General features: G+C 33.8%; 1 protein-coding gene across 2 annotated transcripts; it reads left to right on the top strand.

Moving 5' to 3' along the window:
• Positions 1 to 74: 74 nt before the first annotated feature.
• Positions 75 to 3730, top strand: CYCT1;3 (cyclin T 1;3). Of its 2 annotated transcripts, XM_059604236.2 has the most exons (8): positions 76 to 179; positions 697 to 866; positions 1054 to 1347; positions 1457 to 1538; positions 2061 to 2198; positions 2282 to 2451; positions 2566 to 2720; positions 3019 to 3730. In XM_059604236.2, exons 3-8 carry the CDS (start codon positions 1178 to 1180, stop codon positions 3603 to 3605), a joined length of 1302 nt encoding a protein of 433 aa, XP_059460219.2. In that variant the 5' UTR covers positions 76 to 179; positions 697 to 866; positions 1054 to 1177; the 3' UTR covers positions 3606 to 3730. The 2 variants fall into 2 exon arrangements, with proteins under 2 accessions (XP_059460218.2, XP_059460219.2); XM_059604235.2 differs by lacking the exon at positions 697 to 866 and having other exon boundaries at positions 75 to 179.
• Positions 3731 to 17015: the final 13285 nt, after the last annotated feature.

Raw genomic sequence — 17015 nt, 5'->3', positions numbered from 1 at the left:
AAAGGGACTCAAGTGAGAGGAAAAAACCAAAACGCGTCAAAAAGCACGCGCTAAAGAGTAGTTTGCAAGGAAGAGACTTCACATACAAGTCCGCAAGTCAATACATTATACACACAGAAAACCTTGAAAAGCTCAGGGTTTTCGGCTCAGGAGCATACTCAAACTTTCGCAAGCCGCAGGTACTACTTTTTCCTCTACAGCTTTCTTATTCTTTTGATTCTTTCTCTTTGATCGTATTTGGTTTCTGAGAAACTCTCGTCACTTAGTACTTGCTGTAATTCAATTGGTATTACCGGGTTCTAGGGTTTTTTTCCCCTTAAATTAACTTTTCCTATGATTTATCGGCTACAAGAACAATGAATATATCCAATGGCTGTTGTATGCTTCGATTTGGTAAACCTTTTGTTTGAATGTGGCATAACCCCAAGAAATTCTGGAGTTCTAGCAACTAGGTAGTCTTTGTATCGAAAAATCGAAACTATTTTTTTCGTTTTTTGGGATTAACACTTTTGAAACTTATGGACAAAAGGATTCATAATTGTTATATCGTGATCATATTTGCTGCATTTATGCATAATTTTTAAGAATATGGTGACAATGGGAAGGTACTTCGAAAAACCTCCTCCGCTGGTCTTCCTAAAAGGAAAATCAGCTTTTCCTGCTAATATTCTTTTTTTTTTTTTTTGGTTTCTCCAGATAGAATCAGACTATCAGTCACAAGTCGTGTCGGTGTTGACAATATTTGGTATCCTGTGATTAATATGAACATCTTTTGTCATTTGATACCATGTGAAATAGCCATCTGGGCTTGTGAATCTCCAAAAGTGAACTGTAAAATTCTGGGATTTTACTTAAATTTTTTAGAGGTAAAAAATCATGAAATATTTATTATTTTTCCTTTGGATATTGTGCATGTAGGTGGCAGAGTATGTTTGATCTTTTATATTAGTAAAAACAGGATTTTTTTTCAGAAGTTCCTCAAAAACTTATTCCCTAGCTGATTGCTCTTTGTTAAATTGTTTACTCATTTTTCCTTGGGTCTTTTCTCTGCAGGTGATTAATTTCTTGGGAAAGCTGCTATACAAGCACCACAAATTTAGTTCTCTGATTGAGTTTTTTTTGGATCTTCTTTCGTTGAGATTACTATCAGTGTGAGATTTCTAGAGGTGCAATAACCATGTGCATGCCAGAAGAGCCTCCTTGCTATACACGTAGGTGGTATTTCAGTGGAAAAGAAATTGAAGACCATTCCCCATCCAGGAAGGATGGAATTGATTTCGAGTATGAGTCACATTTGCGGATGTCATATTGCAAATTTATTCAAGAGCTTGGCGAGAAGCTTAAACTGTAAGCTTAAGTTTTGATTTATAATAGCAATAACTTTGAGATCTAGTAGTGCCTGAAATGTGAGCTTAAATGGTGTTTGATGAATGGTGATATGTTGACTACCTTTCAGGCCTCAGGTGAAAATAGCAAGTGGAATGATGTTATGCCACCGGTTTTATATGCATCAATCTCATGCTAGGAATGATTGGCAGGTAGACATTTTATAATGCTCTCCTATTTCTTATCACTTAAATATGTCCAGGAAGTTGTAATTGATGTTTTTGATATGAGAACTGTTAGACTATGGCATGAATTTTCACAATATGAATAGTTTATAACCAGGAGACAAGCTATAAACCATGGTGAGAGAAAAAAGACCCAAAGACCCACAGGGCGCCCCGCCCAAAGTTTATATAAGAGCCTTAGGATCAATCTGAGCGTTTTGTGGGGCAGCACAAAGCAAGTTCTAATGATGCATCTGTGCTGTTCTGTTATCTTTTGAATGGTATCATATATGTGTACCCTTAAAAGAATCAAAGACTATCAAATGATCTTGTAAATAGATATGGTTCCAATATTCAAGAACTTTTTTTTTTTTTTTTTTTCCTTAGTGAAGTCCTGCTTTTCTCAACATGCCAAAGGTGGAAGCTTGAAAGGATATGCTTAATTTTTAGTTATGTGTATTTATTTGGTTATGCTTCTCTACATTGTAACATGGTGGTGCCATTTTATAGACAATTGCCACTGCAAGCTTGTTTCTTGCTTGCAAAATAGAGGATACACCACGCAACCTGAAGGATGTTGTTCTTCTGGCCTACGAGTTGATGTATGCATGGGATCCTTTAGCCTCGCAAAGAATAAGAAAAGAACGTGTAAGCAGAGATGCCCATGCTTGCTTATGACTTTCTCTATTTTTCAAGATCTTGGTTTCTTATTTACCACTTTATGCTTGTAGAAAGTTTATGATAAGCAGAAGCAGTTAATCTTGGTTGGGGAGAGACTTCTGATGTCAACAATTGCTTTTGATTTCGATATTCAACTTCCATACAAGCCTCTTGCTGCAGCTCTGAAGAAATTGGAGCTTTCTGACCTTGCAAAAGTAGCATGGAATTTTGTGAATGATTCGTAAGATTCTTAGTTCTCATCATAGTTTTTTGTATATGGCATTCGTAAGATTCGTAACTTTGGATTTTTTATATCTTTTGGATAATTAAAGTATCCTGTGAATGGGACATGTAGGCTTCGGACAACGTTGTGCTTGCAGTACAAACCTGATTATATTGCAGCTAGTTCCATCTTCCTTGCTGCCACTGCTTTAGAAAAGATGGAACTGCTTGCAAAGAAGAAGAAGTTTTGGTGGCTGGAGTTTGAAGTTTCCCCAAAACAGTTAAAAGGTTTGTTGTGATTTACCCCCACACAATGTTCTTTGTCCTTCTGTTATTATGAATTATGGCCTTTGAGGATTGAAGTCAGCTTCATGTTAGTCTTTCTACTATGTAATCTGGACATAGAAGATAGCTTTAATAAAAACCTGAAGATTGTACATAAGAAGCTTGGTTGTTGTGTGTGTGCCTACCTGTGTTTTTCCACTTTTATTTCTGTTTTGTTTGTTTATTTCTTTCTTCATGCTGTTTTTATGAAGCCTTTTTTTTTGGTGGGGGTGGTCTTTTTTAACTTTATGATTTCTTTCAGAGGTCGTACAGCAGATGACATTCAAGTTGGTAAAGCAAGATAGAAAACAAGCGCCACCAACTGCAAATGGGAGGATCACTCAATCTAAAGCTGTAGTTGAGAAGGCTGTGGATAATAGCCCTCAAACATGCGTGTCCAGTGGATCGATGGCTGATTACACCTCTAGCCATAAGATCCTGGTGGACGCTGGAAGCTTGAAGTCTAATAGCAATGCCAATCAGGATCTGGAAAGAGGTCACAACTGTCTTACTGTGAAAGGTGGTTTACCATGTCAGATGGGTGATTGTGGCAGTGCTAATAGTGTTGTTGTAGATGGTGATGGTCAGATTGGGCCAAAATCAGTGGAACCTGATCGGAAGTCGAGCTACAAGAGTAAGATTGACGCTAACCGGATCAGACAGGCATTGAAAAGGAGGAGATCCGACGCAGCTGGAAATATGAAGTTATCGGAAGCCATAAATGCTGAGATAGATTGCGAGGCTTGGATAGAGAGAGAGCTGGAAAATGGAATAGAGATGGGATATTCCCCTTTAGTGAAGAAACAAAGGGAAGATGTGAGTTTTGAACTTAGAATTGGGGTTTCGTGATGCTACTTACATCTTGCTCAGTGTATTTTGCATGAGTGACTGTCCTGTTAAGAAAGGGATGTCACCACGATTTGTAAATCATATCAAATAAAGTTTATATTGTTCTTGCTAATTCTTTATGTTGATAGTATTGTTTAGTTATACTTGTGTATTAAAAACACTGATATTCAAAGTTTACCATTGCTAAATAAATCACAGGTCAGTCATTTATAAAGGATGGTAACTGTACTAGAAGGGGCTTTTTTTTTTTGCTTTTTGCTTTTTTTTTTTTTTTTTTTTTTGCCTTGAGCAAACGAGGAAAGGGATACATGGGATAAAAAAAATGGAAAAATGGATGAGTTCTCCAACAATAAACCAAAATCTAAAAAACATTGCAGAAAATATAACAAAGTAATGGAAAATGGGCTATAAAAAATGACTTGGTTTTCTGTATTTTGGTTGAAAACTAAAATTAGGGCCGCACAAAGTGGTAATAAAATAAGTAACATTGCTGAAAATACAACAAAGTAATGGGAAATGGGCTAAAAAATGACTCGGTCTTTTGTATCTTGGTTGAAAACCAAAATTTGGGCTACACAAAGTGTAACAAAATAAGCACGGAGGGGCATGAACCTCGAAATCTCTTTATTTCTAGTGATTGATTTGATTTGGTAAAATATGCAATGGTTTCGTTCATGATCCTAGAAGAACCATAAACAAGTCCAGCTTTTTTAAAGACCGCACAAGGCGGTGACAAATGGCAAAAGAACTCGGTGAAGAGCCCCATGTGGTAAATGCAACAACAACCGTTAAGTGTTAGTTGCAGAGAAGGTATTGCATATAACTGAGTTGGAGTTGTTGAAGGAAGACCACTGGCAACAAAAATCTCTTCCACAATATCAAATCACTTCATGGTACGGAGATAATAACCCACATAAAATAAGAAATACGGTAAAATACAACGAAAAATACATAGAAGCTCAAAGAAACTACAACAAAATAAAAAAAACAACACAAAACACCACTCGCTAGGGCGTGGATGGCGGAACAGGAAGCGGTTGGCGGCGTCGAGAAGCTAGGGTACTAGAAAAGACAATAAGCGGGCATGTAAGATGCTAGGAGTGATAGAAAAAATATATCTAACTTTAAAAAAACCAGATCCGAGAACCAAGCCCATCCCAACGAGCGATGCGGTGGAGGCGTTGAATAGCGATGTGGAGAAGGCGGCTGGCCACGAGAATGAAGGAGTTGGAGATGCCGTGTGTGGGGGAAAACGAAAAAGAAGGAGAAAGGCCACAAAAGATTAGAATAAAATGGAAAAACAAGAGAGAAAGAGGAGGGAACCTTTCCTCCTTCCTTGGAAAAACCGCACAAGGCGGTGGCTAGACCTCACTGAGGAGGTGGAAAAACAACATTTGGTTGAGAGCTTCTCTCTCTTATTTTGAGAGAGAGAAGTGGCTTTAACAATTCATGTTTATGTGTTGGATTTGGGCCATTTGATTTACCACAAGTACCTTTAAGACATTCATCCCCAAAAATTATTTTCAAGCTCTTTTTTTTTTCTTTTTTTTTTTAAAAATCAAATCAATCATTCCATCTAATTTTGTATAGAGTTCGTCAATTATTCTGATGGAGATTTTACAAAGTTATCATTCTACACTTTAATAAAAAAAAATTATAAAAAATAAATGGAATAAATAAATAACAAAATTAGAAAATGAAAAAAAAAAAAAAAAAAGAAGAAGAAGAAGGTGGTTGGTAACCTTCGTAGGGTGGTAGTGGTTGCCACTTATATCTAGAGGGGTGACCCCTTCTCATTTACAAGGAGCGACCGTCCTTAAAATCAGTGAGGAGTTTCTATCATCTCTTTACTGCTAGAAGTAGTTGTCTTAGATCAAGGTGTGGGATGATTACATACCATTTTTTTTGTTTTTTTAACAACATTTTTAATGCTTTTTTTTTTTTTAGGGTGTAATGGTAATTTTGTAAGAGTGTCATCAGAAAAATGCGCAAATTTTTCACGGCATTAGACAATAGACAGAATGATAGATTTGATGCAAGAGAATATTTATAAGGAGCTTTAAAGTAATTTTTGTACCACATGGATTGTCTATAGAAGAGAAGTTGGGTGGGTGGTTGGTCTATAATACGGTCATTTTTCTCCTCAAAATGGCCTAAGTTTTCTTCTTTAAATAGATAGATATAACCCATTTTCGTATTAAAAAAAAAAAAAAAAAAAAAACAATTTTTGTGGTGGTATGTCAGATTAATCTAGCGGCTACGAATAGACCCAGGCACAGCTCCATCTCGAAGCATATCCTATCCTAGGCTTCACCCGCGACTTCGCATTGCAGGAAAAAAAAGTAAAAACACGCTTTAAACTCCGAACTGATCTTACTTTATTTTTTGAATTGCTTTACACATTTTTATTCTCAAAACTTTCAAGTGCATTTAAAAAAATAAAAATAAAAAAAATAACTATTTGACTCCAAATTTAATAGTGATTTATCTAAAATTCAATAATGATTTTAACTGATACATCAAAGAGTGTGCATTTAAGAGTACGTAAATAAAAGTGTATGTAGCATTTCAATAATGTTTTTTACTCGTTTTGTACTTCTAAGATGTTTAGTGGTTGATGTAACAGCTCACATAACTTGGACTGGAACGCAACCCCTCTTAGTGTTATCTTTGATGTCCAACTCTCTTTGTTCTCCATCCTTGTTAATTAGGAAAGCTTTGAAGATTTCTAGATGTGCTAACTCTGATGCACACTTTGTTGTTAAATGGGCCGCTTCCCCCCTTGTGTTTGGAAGCATTCCTACTTCATCTTTCTTTTTGTCTTCTATTAGATTAAGGAGTGGCAAAAACCCTCATTTGTAATTTTCACTTTTCCCTTTCGCCCTTATTTGAATGAAAAGAAAAGAAAAGAAAAGAAAAAAAAAAAAAACAGCTCACATAAATGCCACGTGGAATGTCACGTCAATTTGTAAGAAACTTGTTATAAAAGTTATAGTACTACTAGCATTACTCTTAAAGTAACTGTAGAACAATAAGTACTGCATGTATTAAGTAGATGATTGAATTTACCCTTTTTTGTCTGTTTAAGCTTTTGAGATAATTTGTGAATTAACATAGTATACTGGAGCTGGGGTTTTGGGTTCGAATCCTTACTCCACAATTTTAGTTAAATATTTCATGATTGAATTCCATGTTTCCAATTAACTTAAGCTTATAGGATAATCGGTTATTTAACATAATATTAAATTAGAAACCTAGAGTTCAAAGCTTGATATCAAGGGTTCTAATTATTGAGAGAAAGCGTTAAAGTATTAATTAAATAATTAAATTCACAAATTTTTTATCATCGTCATCATCAACCTTAAGTCGCCTATCATGGGGTATCTTTTTTCCCTCAACAATGGCCCTAAACCTTCTCTAAAGACCATGTTTGATGTTTCCCTCATTTATAAAACACACAAGATCCCTCAGCTTGGTCCTTTGTTGAAGGGATTTCAGAAAACACCGGCATAACTTTGAAGCAATCAATCTCATATATATTCTGTTTTAGAGAAGCTTGTGAATGAGATGGATTGATCTGGTGTGTTCCGAGAAGGCAATGGAAATGCATGGGGTGCAAAAAACATGTTTCCACCATATTCATAAACTAAGATAGTGGGATTGGGAAAAGCTGATGATGTATGTGCATGATAGATTCATGGGGGGGTGTATATACATAATACATGCATGAACATACATAGACAGCAAAAGCTACGTTGGAGGATATCTTGCATTGCTGCCACAGCTATGCAGAGCCAATAGATTATAGGAAGATGAGGGAATCGCAAAGAATAAGGAAATATTTATGGTTTAGTGGGAATGGAAAGCAGAGAGAGAGGGAGGTAGCATGGCCCCCTAGCTTTGGATTTCATGCCCCTAAGCTTGAGAAAGCATATATTCTCCTGTTCCAATGTTTTGTCTTCTTCTTAAGACACCTTTAAATCCTGCTGCTTTAGACCTCCTTTTGAGGGCTTTGCCAAATATTTGACTCTAAAGGTAAATTATATATTCATGTTAAAAGGCATTACGAAATAATGAGATTAATAATTGGAAAGAAGAAAGGAAACTTTGTGTGTTGTGAGTAATAAATTGTCAAAAAAAAAAAAAAAACACAAAAAACACAAAAAAAAAAAGAAAAAAGAAAAAAGAAAAAAGAAAAGAAAAGAAAAGCAAACACTTTATTAAGATTAAGATTGTTTTTTTTTTTTTTTAAATAAATCTTTTAGTCCTTTTAAATAAGGGGAGAGAATAGTGTGACATTTAAAACTATCATCATGTACGTGGATTTTTTTGTAATTATAATCTTTTGTCCTTCCAAAGGATTCTCTCTATTTTTCAGTTGAAAGAAAAATGATTTATTTTGTTTTGTTATCTCTAATGGTGTATATGATACCAATTTTATGAATTGGTGACAAATACATTATTAAACATGCAAAATCTAATATAGACTATAAAATATGGTATACCATAGAATAAGCCTCCTAGAAGCGGGCATATCCCATCCCATTTGGTTAGTCCAAACAAGCCTACTTTTAGTAAGCTTTATAGGTTGACTGAACCTAACGAGGCCAAGAGGGACGAGTGCACGAATGATAAAGAGATGTCGTATCTGGCTATAGTACTAACTACGCCCCTTTATTTTTTAGAGTTATAAAATGTGTGCATGACCAAGTGAGAGTCACATAATCAAATCAGTTAACTTATAGACATGCACCTCCTCTAACCGAGAAAGTACAAGAAAACGTTTCATAAAAGGAGAAGGAAATCATTAAGAAGGTAGGTATGTATAATTCTAGCCAAACACGTTTCTACTTCAATTTTTCTTCAACTTATTTCAATGAATATTAATTAGAGTGTCCTTTTGCTAGATCCCAACAGGACACTTTGTACATGACATTCATTTTCTTTGCGGATTCTCTCTATTCTCCTAATCAGATCTCAAAGAAAAATTAGATGGGAAGGTAGACCAAAACTAAATTTTGCAAGATAGTGTATGGTTGCTTGGAATTGAAAATGGTACTATATAGCATATTAATGGAATAGAAATGAAGGGTTCTGATTTTGGTACTGACCTATTGGGTATAGTCATTAAACCCTATACTTTTCCCTTGGAATCTCTGCAAGATAGACCACAAATTATTGGGGAAAAAAGGAAAAAGCTTTTGGCAATAATAGTGTTTCCTTTGGGCTTTTTTGAGGATACAGCGAAGTTACGTTTCAAATGTAAATTGTGATTTGATTCGGTATGGGTTGAGAACCTTCTACATCACTCCATAAACAAGACAAAACCTAATTTACATTAAAAATAAATAAATGTATTGGGTTATTTTATTATCTACTTGCTAATTTAAAGTAAATTATTTTGATGTTATTTTAGAGAATGGGTATAACTTTATGATAAAGCTGATTTAAAAGGAAGTGACACAAATATCGCGGGCGTTTGACCCAACGTTGACAGGCTAGGACTTTAAAAAGGGATGTGCTTTCTATTTAATGATATTGATAGACCCCTTAAAGTCATCAATCATAGCAAATTGCTTTTAGGGGGTCTCTAACGAAAATTAGAATTGGTCATTCAAGCTAAGGATTCATTCAAACACACGGTTGAAAGTGCATGTTGGGGTCCTCGATCTGAATTTGAAAGATAATCCTATTAATTTGGGTTTAAAATGTTCCTAATTACGCGACCAAACTAATTAATCACCTGTTTAGTTTATCGGTTTTTAAAATGTATAGTTAATTTGTTTTTTTTTTTTTTATATTTATATATTATTATTTTTATGTTTTTGAGCTTCACTTCACTTCTTTATTTGCTGTACGAAAAATAATGTGAATTTTTTAAATGCGCTCTTAAATTAAGACATTTTGGCGGTTTTAGCTCATTTTTCTACTACTGGACAATGCAAATAAGAAGCTGTTCTAGACAAAGTTCAAAAACCCTATTGACATGTGAATGAATGGACAAAATTAAAGCGAATAAATCCAGCAATTCTTTGTTCATGCTCATCAAATATCACGCCATTTACCCATGCAATTTGTTCATTTATCACTATCATATCATTGTTTGCTCCAAACTAAATTTGACAATTTATTATTATTATTTTTTTTAAAAAAATTCAATCTATTAAACTGTTATCTGTTTAAAATATATGCGATTTAGAATCACAATTTAAAAATACATATGAAAATTAAAATGGTATGTGCATGAGAATCATAAGCAATTTAGATAAATGCCGACATCAATTTAATAGACTACGTTTGACTGGTACAATCGTAGCGGCTACTTACTCTTTAGACTTGCTTCCCCCCACCCCCGCCCCCCCCTCCCCTCAAAATTTAGAAAAATGCCAACATCAATTTAATAAACTACGTTTGACTGGTACAATCGTAGCGGCTGCGGCTACTTACTGTTTAGATTTGCTTATTGTTCACCATGTGACTCTGCTAAAATTGGTTCTACGTACGTGTGCCTTAAACTGCCTTGGCAATAAATGAAACCCTTTTATTACGGCTAAATTAAATTGCTTGTACGTGTGGCTTAAAATTGGCTTGGCAATAAATAAAAGAAACCCTTGGGCCTTAGATATATGTTGTTATTAATAATTTTAATTAGGTGGAAAATGGGGTTACGATTCATGAAAGTGAGAGTAATAATTGAAAAATGTAATGTTGTAAACTGATGGAGATCGAAGCTGCAGGCTGCAGCTTTAGTGAAATGCATCTTGGAAGATAGCGAGACTGGGAAATATGGAAAAGGTGAGAAAGCAAGGGGAAAGGGAGAAAAAGGGTTTGGATAAAGAAGACCAACTTTGAAAACTTTGAAGTTTGAAGAAGAAGAGAAAAAAATAGTTGAATAGAATAAAATGGGTGTAGGATGAGTGGGCGCGCTCTCTCTCTCTCTCTGTCTCAAGGGGTAAAAGGAGAAACATGATCTAAAAGCAAATGTTTTAGGCTAGCTTGCCCATGCTCTCATCGATCTCACATTCTCCCATCAACTTTTCTTCTGATGGGAATTTTGGTGGGCCTTATCATATTATAATTAATACACATTCTTTCGTGGAGAAACACACCTTAATCACACACTTAATCTCTCTCTCTCTCTCTGTGGCTCTGACAAACAAACAAAAATATAAGAGAATCAAGATTTGTTCCTGAGCATTGTTATGGTCAGCTAGGGTTTTCTAAATTTAAACAGGGACTCACTGACTCTTCTAAAATAGTTTTTTATAATTATATACTTCTTCCTATATTCCGTACAAACACCATATAGCAACACATCCAGGCATTTGATTTATATGCATTATAAATAGATGCATATATATATATATATATATATATATATGTGTGTGTAGGTATATATAATATCGGGTTGCATATTTTAAGCAAGTGTTATTAAGAGTATTACAACTTTTATTTTAAGTTCATTTCAAATTGACTTGTGAAATGTTAGATTACTGTGTAAATTTGTAAGAGATATTGTAGTAAAAGCTGGTTCAGATAAATGAAAAAGAGAGAGCTGCGACAAAAGAAAAAAAAAATGATTTGAAAATATTGAAGGAAAGATGTATATATTGGTGAATGTCACAATGTAATTTGGTGCAAAGATGAGTACTAGTTCTAGGTTTAGATTCTTATCTTTAAAACTAGAGGATATCATTGAAAAAAAAATTATCTTTCAAGAACCATAATGAGTGTTTTGAAACAAGAACTAAAAAATATCACAGAAATCTTTTCCACCTTTGTATAAAGGCAAGCAGCAAGCCCCTCAGGCCCCCCCACCCCCTCTTTTTTCCCCTTCAAAGAAGAACCAAAAAAGAGTAAAAATATAAAAGAGAAAATTAATTCTAATTGGTATCTATGCTCAAATATAGGGAATATGGTAGTCTTTTATTTTGATCAGTAACCTATATACCAGGAATGCAGAGATTTATTGTACTTTTTGTTTTTTGTTTTTTTTTGGAGCACTAATGCTCATCCTATCTACCGCTTATTTGTTAATACTTTTGGGCCTCCATCACCGCACAAAAAATAAAAAATAAAAAGATCTTCTAGTTATGATGTGATATAAAAGTAAAATTAAGGAGTAACTTTATTGGAGATTTTTGAACTTCTACCCGATAAATTCTCATAAACTTCAAAATCTCTCAATTTAGTTTCCTGAACTTTCAATTGCTTTTAATTTGGATCCTTAAACGTTACATGACGTTTATACCCCTGACTTTTGTATAAAATTTTATCTTTCAAAACGTTTTTTTTTTATTAAAAAAAAAAAAAGAAAATCAAGGATATTTTGGTCTTTTTTTTTTGTATTTTTAATGGCTAAAATTGACAGAGGGGTCCACATTTAGAGCGATTGAAAGTTCAGGAGACTAAATTGAGAGATTTTAAAGTTTAGGAGGAGTTTGTCAAATCGAGTAAAAATTCAAGGCTCTTCAGTGAAGTTATCCATAAAATTAATTTGTAAATCGTTTATATTTTGAGTTGTTTGATAATTTTTTTTTAATTTTTTTCCTAAAAAAAAAAAAATTTACCAAACCGCACTTGGTTTTTGTCAATTCTATTTTTTTTTTTAAAAAAAAGAAGTCAATGGCACCCATTCTTTTTTCGTACTTCACATGTTGGCTTGTGTCTTCCCGGTGGTCCTGTTTTTGTTTTTTTTTTAATCAATAGTACTTGCAGCATATATAAGTGGCCACGTCTAATTAACTTTTACCATATATTGTCATTAAATTAAGGGAAAAAGTTGATTAAAAGTATGTGAATCATATTGAATAGTAGAATGCTGATGCAAGTGGATTGTCCATACTGACCTGCTTCTATTAGCTTGTTTATTGTTTAGTGTTCTTGACTCTTGACAATTAAAACAACTCACTCCGTTTGTTAATAAATTTTAAAGGGCATCTTTGGTTTTTTATTTGAGAAAAAAAAAAAAAGTGTTTTGATATGATATAAATGTGAATACAATTTTGTTTTTGATTATTTGTTAATACTTTTATTTTGAAAACAAAAATAAAAGAGGGAAAAAGTTTCTCACTTATGGTACCTAGTACCTACTAAAAATCGGTTGCACAAAACATTTTAGAATAGCATGATTTATTGCAATGACCATATCTGACCCTAAATGATATGATATTTATCTGTTTTGAGTTAAGTCCAAACGGTTTTACTATTGGGTTTACCTTAAAATGCCTCATACCACTTAAAAAGAGCATACTCTATATAAAAACATGACATTTCTCACACTCAGACAATGTAGCATGCTACAAATGTCATCTCTATGCAAATAGTGGTTGGCTTCAAATGGTTGTAACTTATATATATATATATATATATGGATGAAAAAATATTTTCTATGTGGTACCATCTTTTAAAGGTTAAAGGTTTAATCAAATTAGTTTTCAATGGTTTAAGGACTTTGGATTTATGGTTAGGCTCTTAATAGTCTAAGAACTTTCAATAGTCTAAGAGCAAAGACATCATGCCATGAGAAAAAGAAAAGAATGGTTACTATCGGGTCTGTGTCGGTAGAATGGGCAGCCATGGACGTCGAATTCATATGCGTTGTTGAATGTTATAATCTTAAGGGTTAAGTGTTCAATCAAATTAGTATCCAACAGTCCTATGCCTTTAGAATAAATGATTGGGTCTTAAGACTTTGATATCCAAGGGTTCATAAAACCTAGACTATACTTGATTTGAACTTGTGCGACGTACACTTAAAAAAAATAAAAAAAAAAGGTGCTTTAATGTCGTTTTGAACAGTAAAACAATGCCACTTTATAAGTGGTGTCGTTTAAACATATAAACGACATCACCTATTGTTTAATGTTCAAACAACAGTAAATGATGCCACATGGGCGACGTGGTTTCAGTTTAAATGATGCATCCTTACTGTGTGACATTGTTTACATGACGTCATTTGGGACCCCCAAACGACGTCATTTTTCTCTTCCTCAGTCTCTCTCTCCGGCCTCCTCCCCCAACAGTGCTGCTGCCGCCACACTGGTGCTGCTCACTGCAGCCCTTCTCCACGGCCAGGTCTCTCTCTCTGTTCTATATATATATCCTTTAATGCCGATTGCTTCGGGCTTTCAACTCTCTTTTAATGCAGCAGCTTCAAATAATTAGGTAAATAATGTTGCTTTCCTTTTTCATCACGGAATAGGATCCTCTCCAGTCCATAATGGAGAATATTTAGTTCATGGTTTTGATTTATTCTCAGAAATTCTATGACTATAAATGAGACACATATTTTACTAATAAAAATAATAATAAAATATTATTTTAAATTAAAAAACAAATTAATAAAAAATAAAAAAGAAAAAAAGGAAGGCCAGGGTGTCCAGCCACCCCCATTTTGGGTAGGGTGGCTTGAGCCACCCCCAATGGCCAGCCAAGGGTGGCCGAACCACCCCTATAGACCCCTTTTTTTATTAATTTGTTTTTTAATTTTTTTAATTTAAAATAATATTTTATTATTATTTTTATTAGTGGGATATGTCACATTTATAGTCATAAGATTTCTGAAAAAAAATCTTAACCATAATGAACTGAAGAAGATACTGTTCCCTTGACCACTGCCTCGTGTTGCACGACTCTTTGAGGTGTTAATTAGCAATTCCTATGTTACGTGTTGCAGTGGATGAGTACTAGAACGTGAACAGTTGCAGCTTTATTCAATGGGGCACAAATGTACTATGTATATTGTGATTAATATGGGTGACCACATAAATTAAGTGAAGCAAATAATTTTAATTCCTATATATATATGTCTCTATTTATGTTATATATTTATTATTGTTCAGCCTGTGTTTGTTAATTTTTTTATGGCGGGATTAAAATTTTAGGTGGGAGAAAACTAAAAAAAAAAAGACATTGAAAAGAGTAGGAAATTAATTTTTAATGGTTTCTCTCATAACAACATATAATTTAAGAAAAATTTTAAAGTTTTAGGAAGCTACTACGTACCCCAACCTTTTGTTTAGCTAGTTCCGCCCTGGCTCTTATTATATGGACTTAATCATTTGTTTTTGTCATAAATAAGCGGTTAGAATTTTCTTTAACGATATCTCTTTATTGATATAACAACCAAATGTGACAAATTGCCTCCTCAATACAATGCCAAATATATAATTTGGAATCTCCACAACTCAAACGCTATCTATGACATACACAATAGCATATCAGGCTATTACAAGACAAAATATCATCGTCTCAATTAGTTTCAGATTTGTAGCAAATTTCGGCAAATCACGTCTCTACCCGTTGGCCGGTCATTGATTTATGGGCTTTTTTATCTCCACTACAAGTGCATTTCTAAACACAATCCCTTTTACTGTCTTTACCATAGTAAGAATTTTTCAATATGCCTGAAAAACTCCTTTGCATCGGTCAATGATTAACTTTCAGAAAAGAACCCGAAGAAAACAAAAGATAGACCGAAAACCCAATATTGTTACTCTTAAGGATTCGTATAAACAAAATATTAGAAAATGATTAAACTTTCACCCTACAGATTGATATTGAAATCAAATCTAGAGACAAACAAACGAAAAAATGAAACACAAAGAAACAGAAAAATACATGAGAAAATAAAACATAAACGAAACCGACATAACATATTGGTGTTGACTGTGGTGAAGGGTTTGATCTATAAGATAGGGCTTCAAAAGAGGTGAATAACACTTCCGATTAAGCAAAGTAGGGTTTCAAAAGAGGCGGATAAAAAGACCTCAAAAGAGGCAAGAAGGGGAGGGGGAGAGAGGTCGAAGGGAGTAGAAGGGAGGAAAGCTCCCTCCCCCAGGGCGTCTCAAATCTCATGCCCCTCTCTTTGCATATGGCTAGGGTTTTTCTTAATAATAAGCGGCTAGAGTTGGCAGCAGAGATAGGCCTAGAGTGGGACTAATGGGAGCCTCCACCCATTTTTTTTAGCAATAATTTTGTTAAAAACAAACATTTTAGGTCTCTTGTTCTTACTTTGGCCTAAGAAAAAATTATAATACAGTCTAGTCCCTTTAAAGATAAATTTCTAGTTTCGTTACTAGTTGGCAGCCAAGAGTGACGGTTGAATGTTACTAGTTCCGTTTCATTTGAGAGAGTCAAACAAGAGTAAATTAAATTAATATATATATTAGGACACTACTTCTGGCCCAAAAGCCTAAGTTAATGGGCTTATGTTCACTTAAGTATATTAACCACTTTTTTCTTTATATTTTCTCAATGTGTAACACAAACCTTACAAGTATATACAAAACAAAGAAATATATAAAATAGTGGTCACTAGTGAGATTATCAAATTAATTAAAGGAAATTTTGTAAAAAATTTTAATTAATTAATTAATTAAAAACATGTATAATGATCTCTTGGGGGAATTCTTTAAGTGCCTCACGCACCTCTTCCAATACTGGGATGACAAAGTAGGATTTAATTAGTTGTCTTGTTCTATACTAATGTTCTAGTGGGTAACATAAAAATTGGCATATTCAATCTATAATGCCCCGAATCAATGAAAAATAATGTACTTGTAAAGTTTGACAGGGCTCGCTTGTGGCTTGCAAGCTGCAACGACTGCGTTTAATGGACGCTTATCTTGGAAATGGGCATCCTGGCCTATATGTTTCCATGTGTTCAAAATGCACGTGTCAATTATGCATTTTTTTTTTATATATATATATATATATCAATTTTCTCTATTCTAATTTTGAAAGAAAACTTTACCTGAGAATGGGTCATGGCCTCAAACAAAAAGAAAAAGGTGCTAGCTAGCTACTTGCAGTACAATTAAAATATCTATATTTGTGAAATCATTGTAGCATTTATTAAAATTGGAGATGAATGATACAAACAATATTTGAAATTATAATTATTACTTCTTTTTATTTTACATGTCGGTACAAGATGAGGGAAGAAAATTCAAACTAGTAACCTTCAGTTCATTAGATGTGATCTCAGTCAATTGAATTACCTCTTGAAAACTACAATCATTCCTTTGATATCATATTCAAATTTAGTGCAATTCTCAGATTACCTTTGTTACAATTTTTTTAAATGCTTTTTAGCGATTAAATTTGAAATTTGATGATTTAAATTATTATAAGTAAAAGTCCATAGTAGATTTAATTTATTTGTACAAATTTTTTGTACACATGGTATCTGCACATGATAGTGTCACATATACCCATCGTGTTATTCATAGGACAGGCTTATTAAAAAAAAAAAAAAAAAAAAAGCATTCACTTCAGTGGACAGAATTGGAGATAGTGCACTACAGAGAATTGTTGGTTGCTGATTCATTTTAATTGGATACCGACCAAATGCAATATATATAAGAGGCTTGGACAGGTGGGGATGAAAGAAGGAAGAGTATGGTT

This window comes from Corylus avellana, chromosome 9, assembly GCF_965113065.1.
Source record: "Corylus avellana chromosome 9, dhCorAvel1.hap1.2, whole genome shotgun sequence".
Lineage (NCBI taxonomy): Eukaryota > Viridiplantae > Streptophyta > Magnoliopsida > Fagales > Betulaceae > Corylus > Corylus avellana.
The sequence above is the reverse complement of the archived record's forward strand: the minus strand, read 5'-3'. Positions and strand labels throughout refer to the sequence as shown.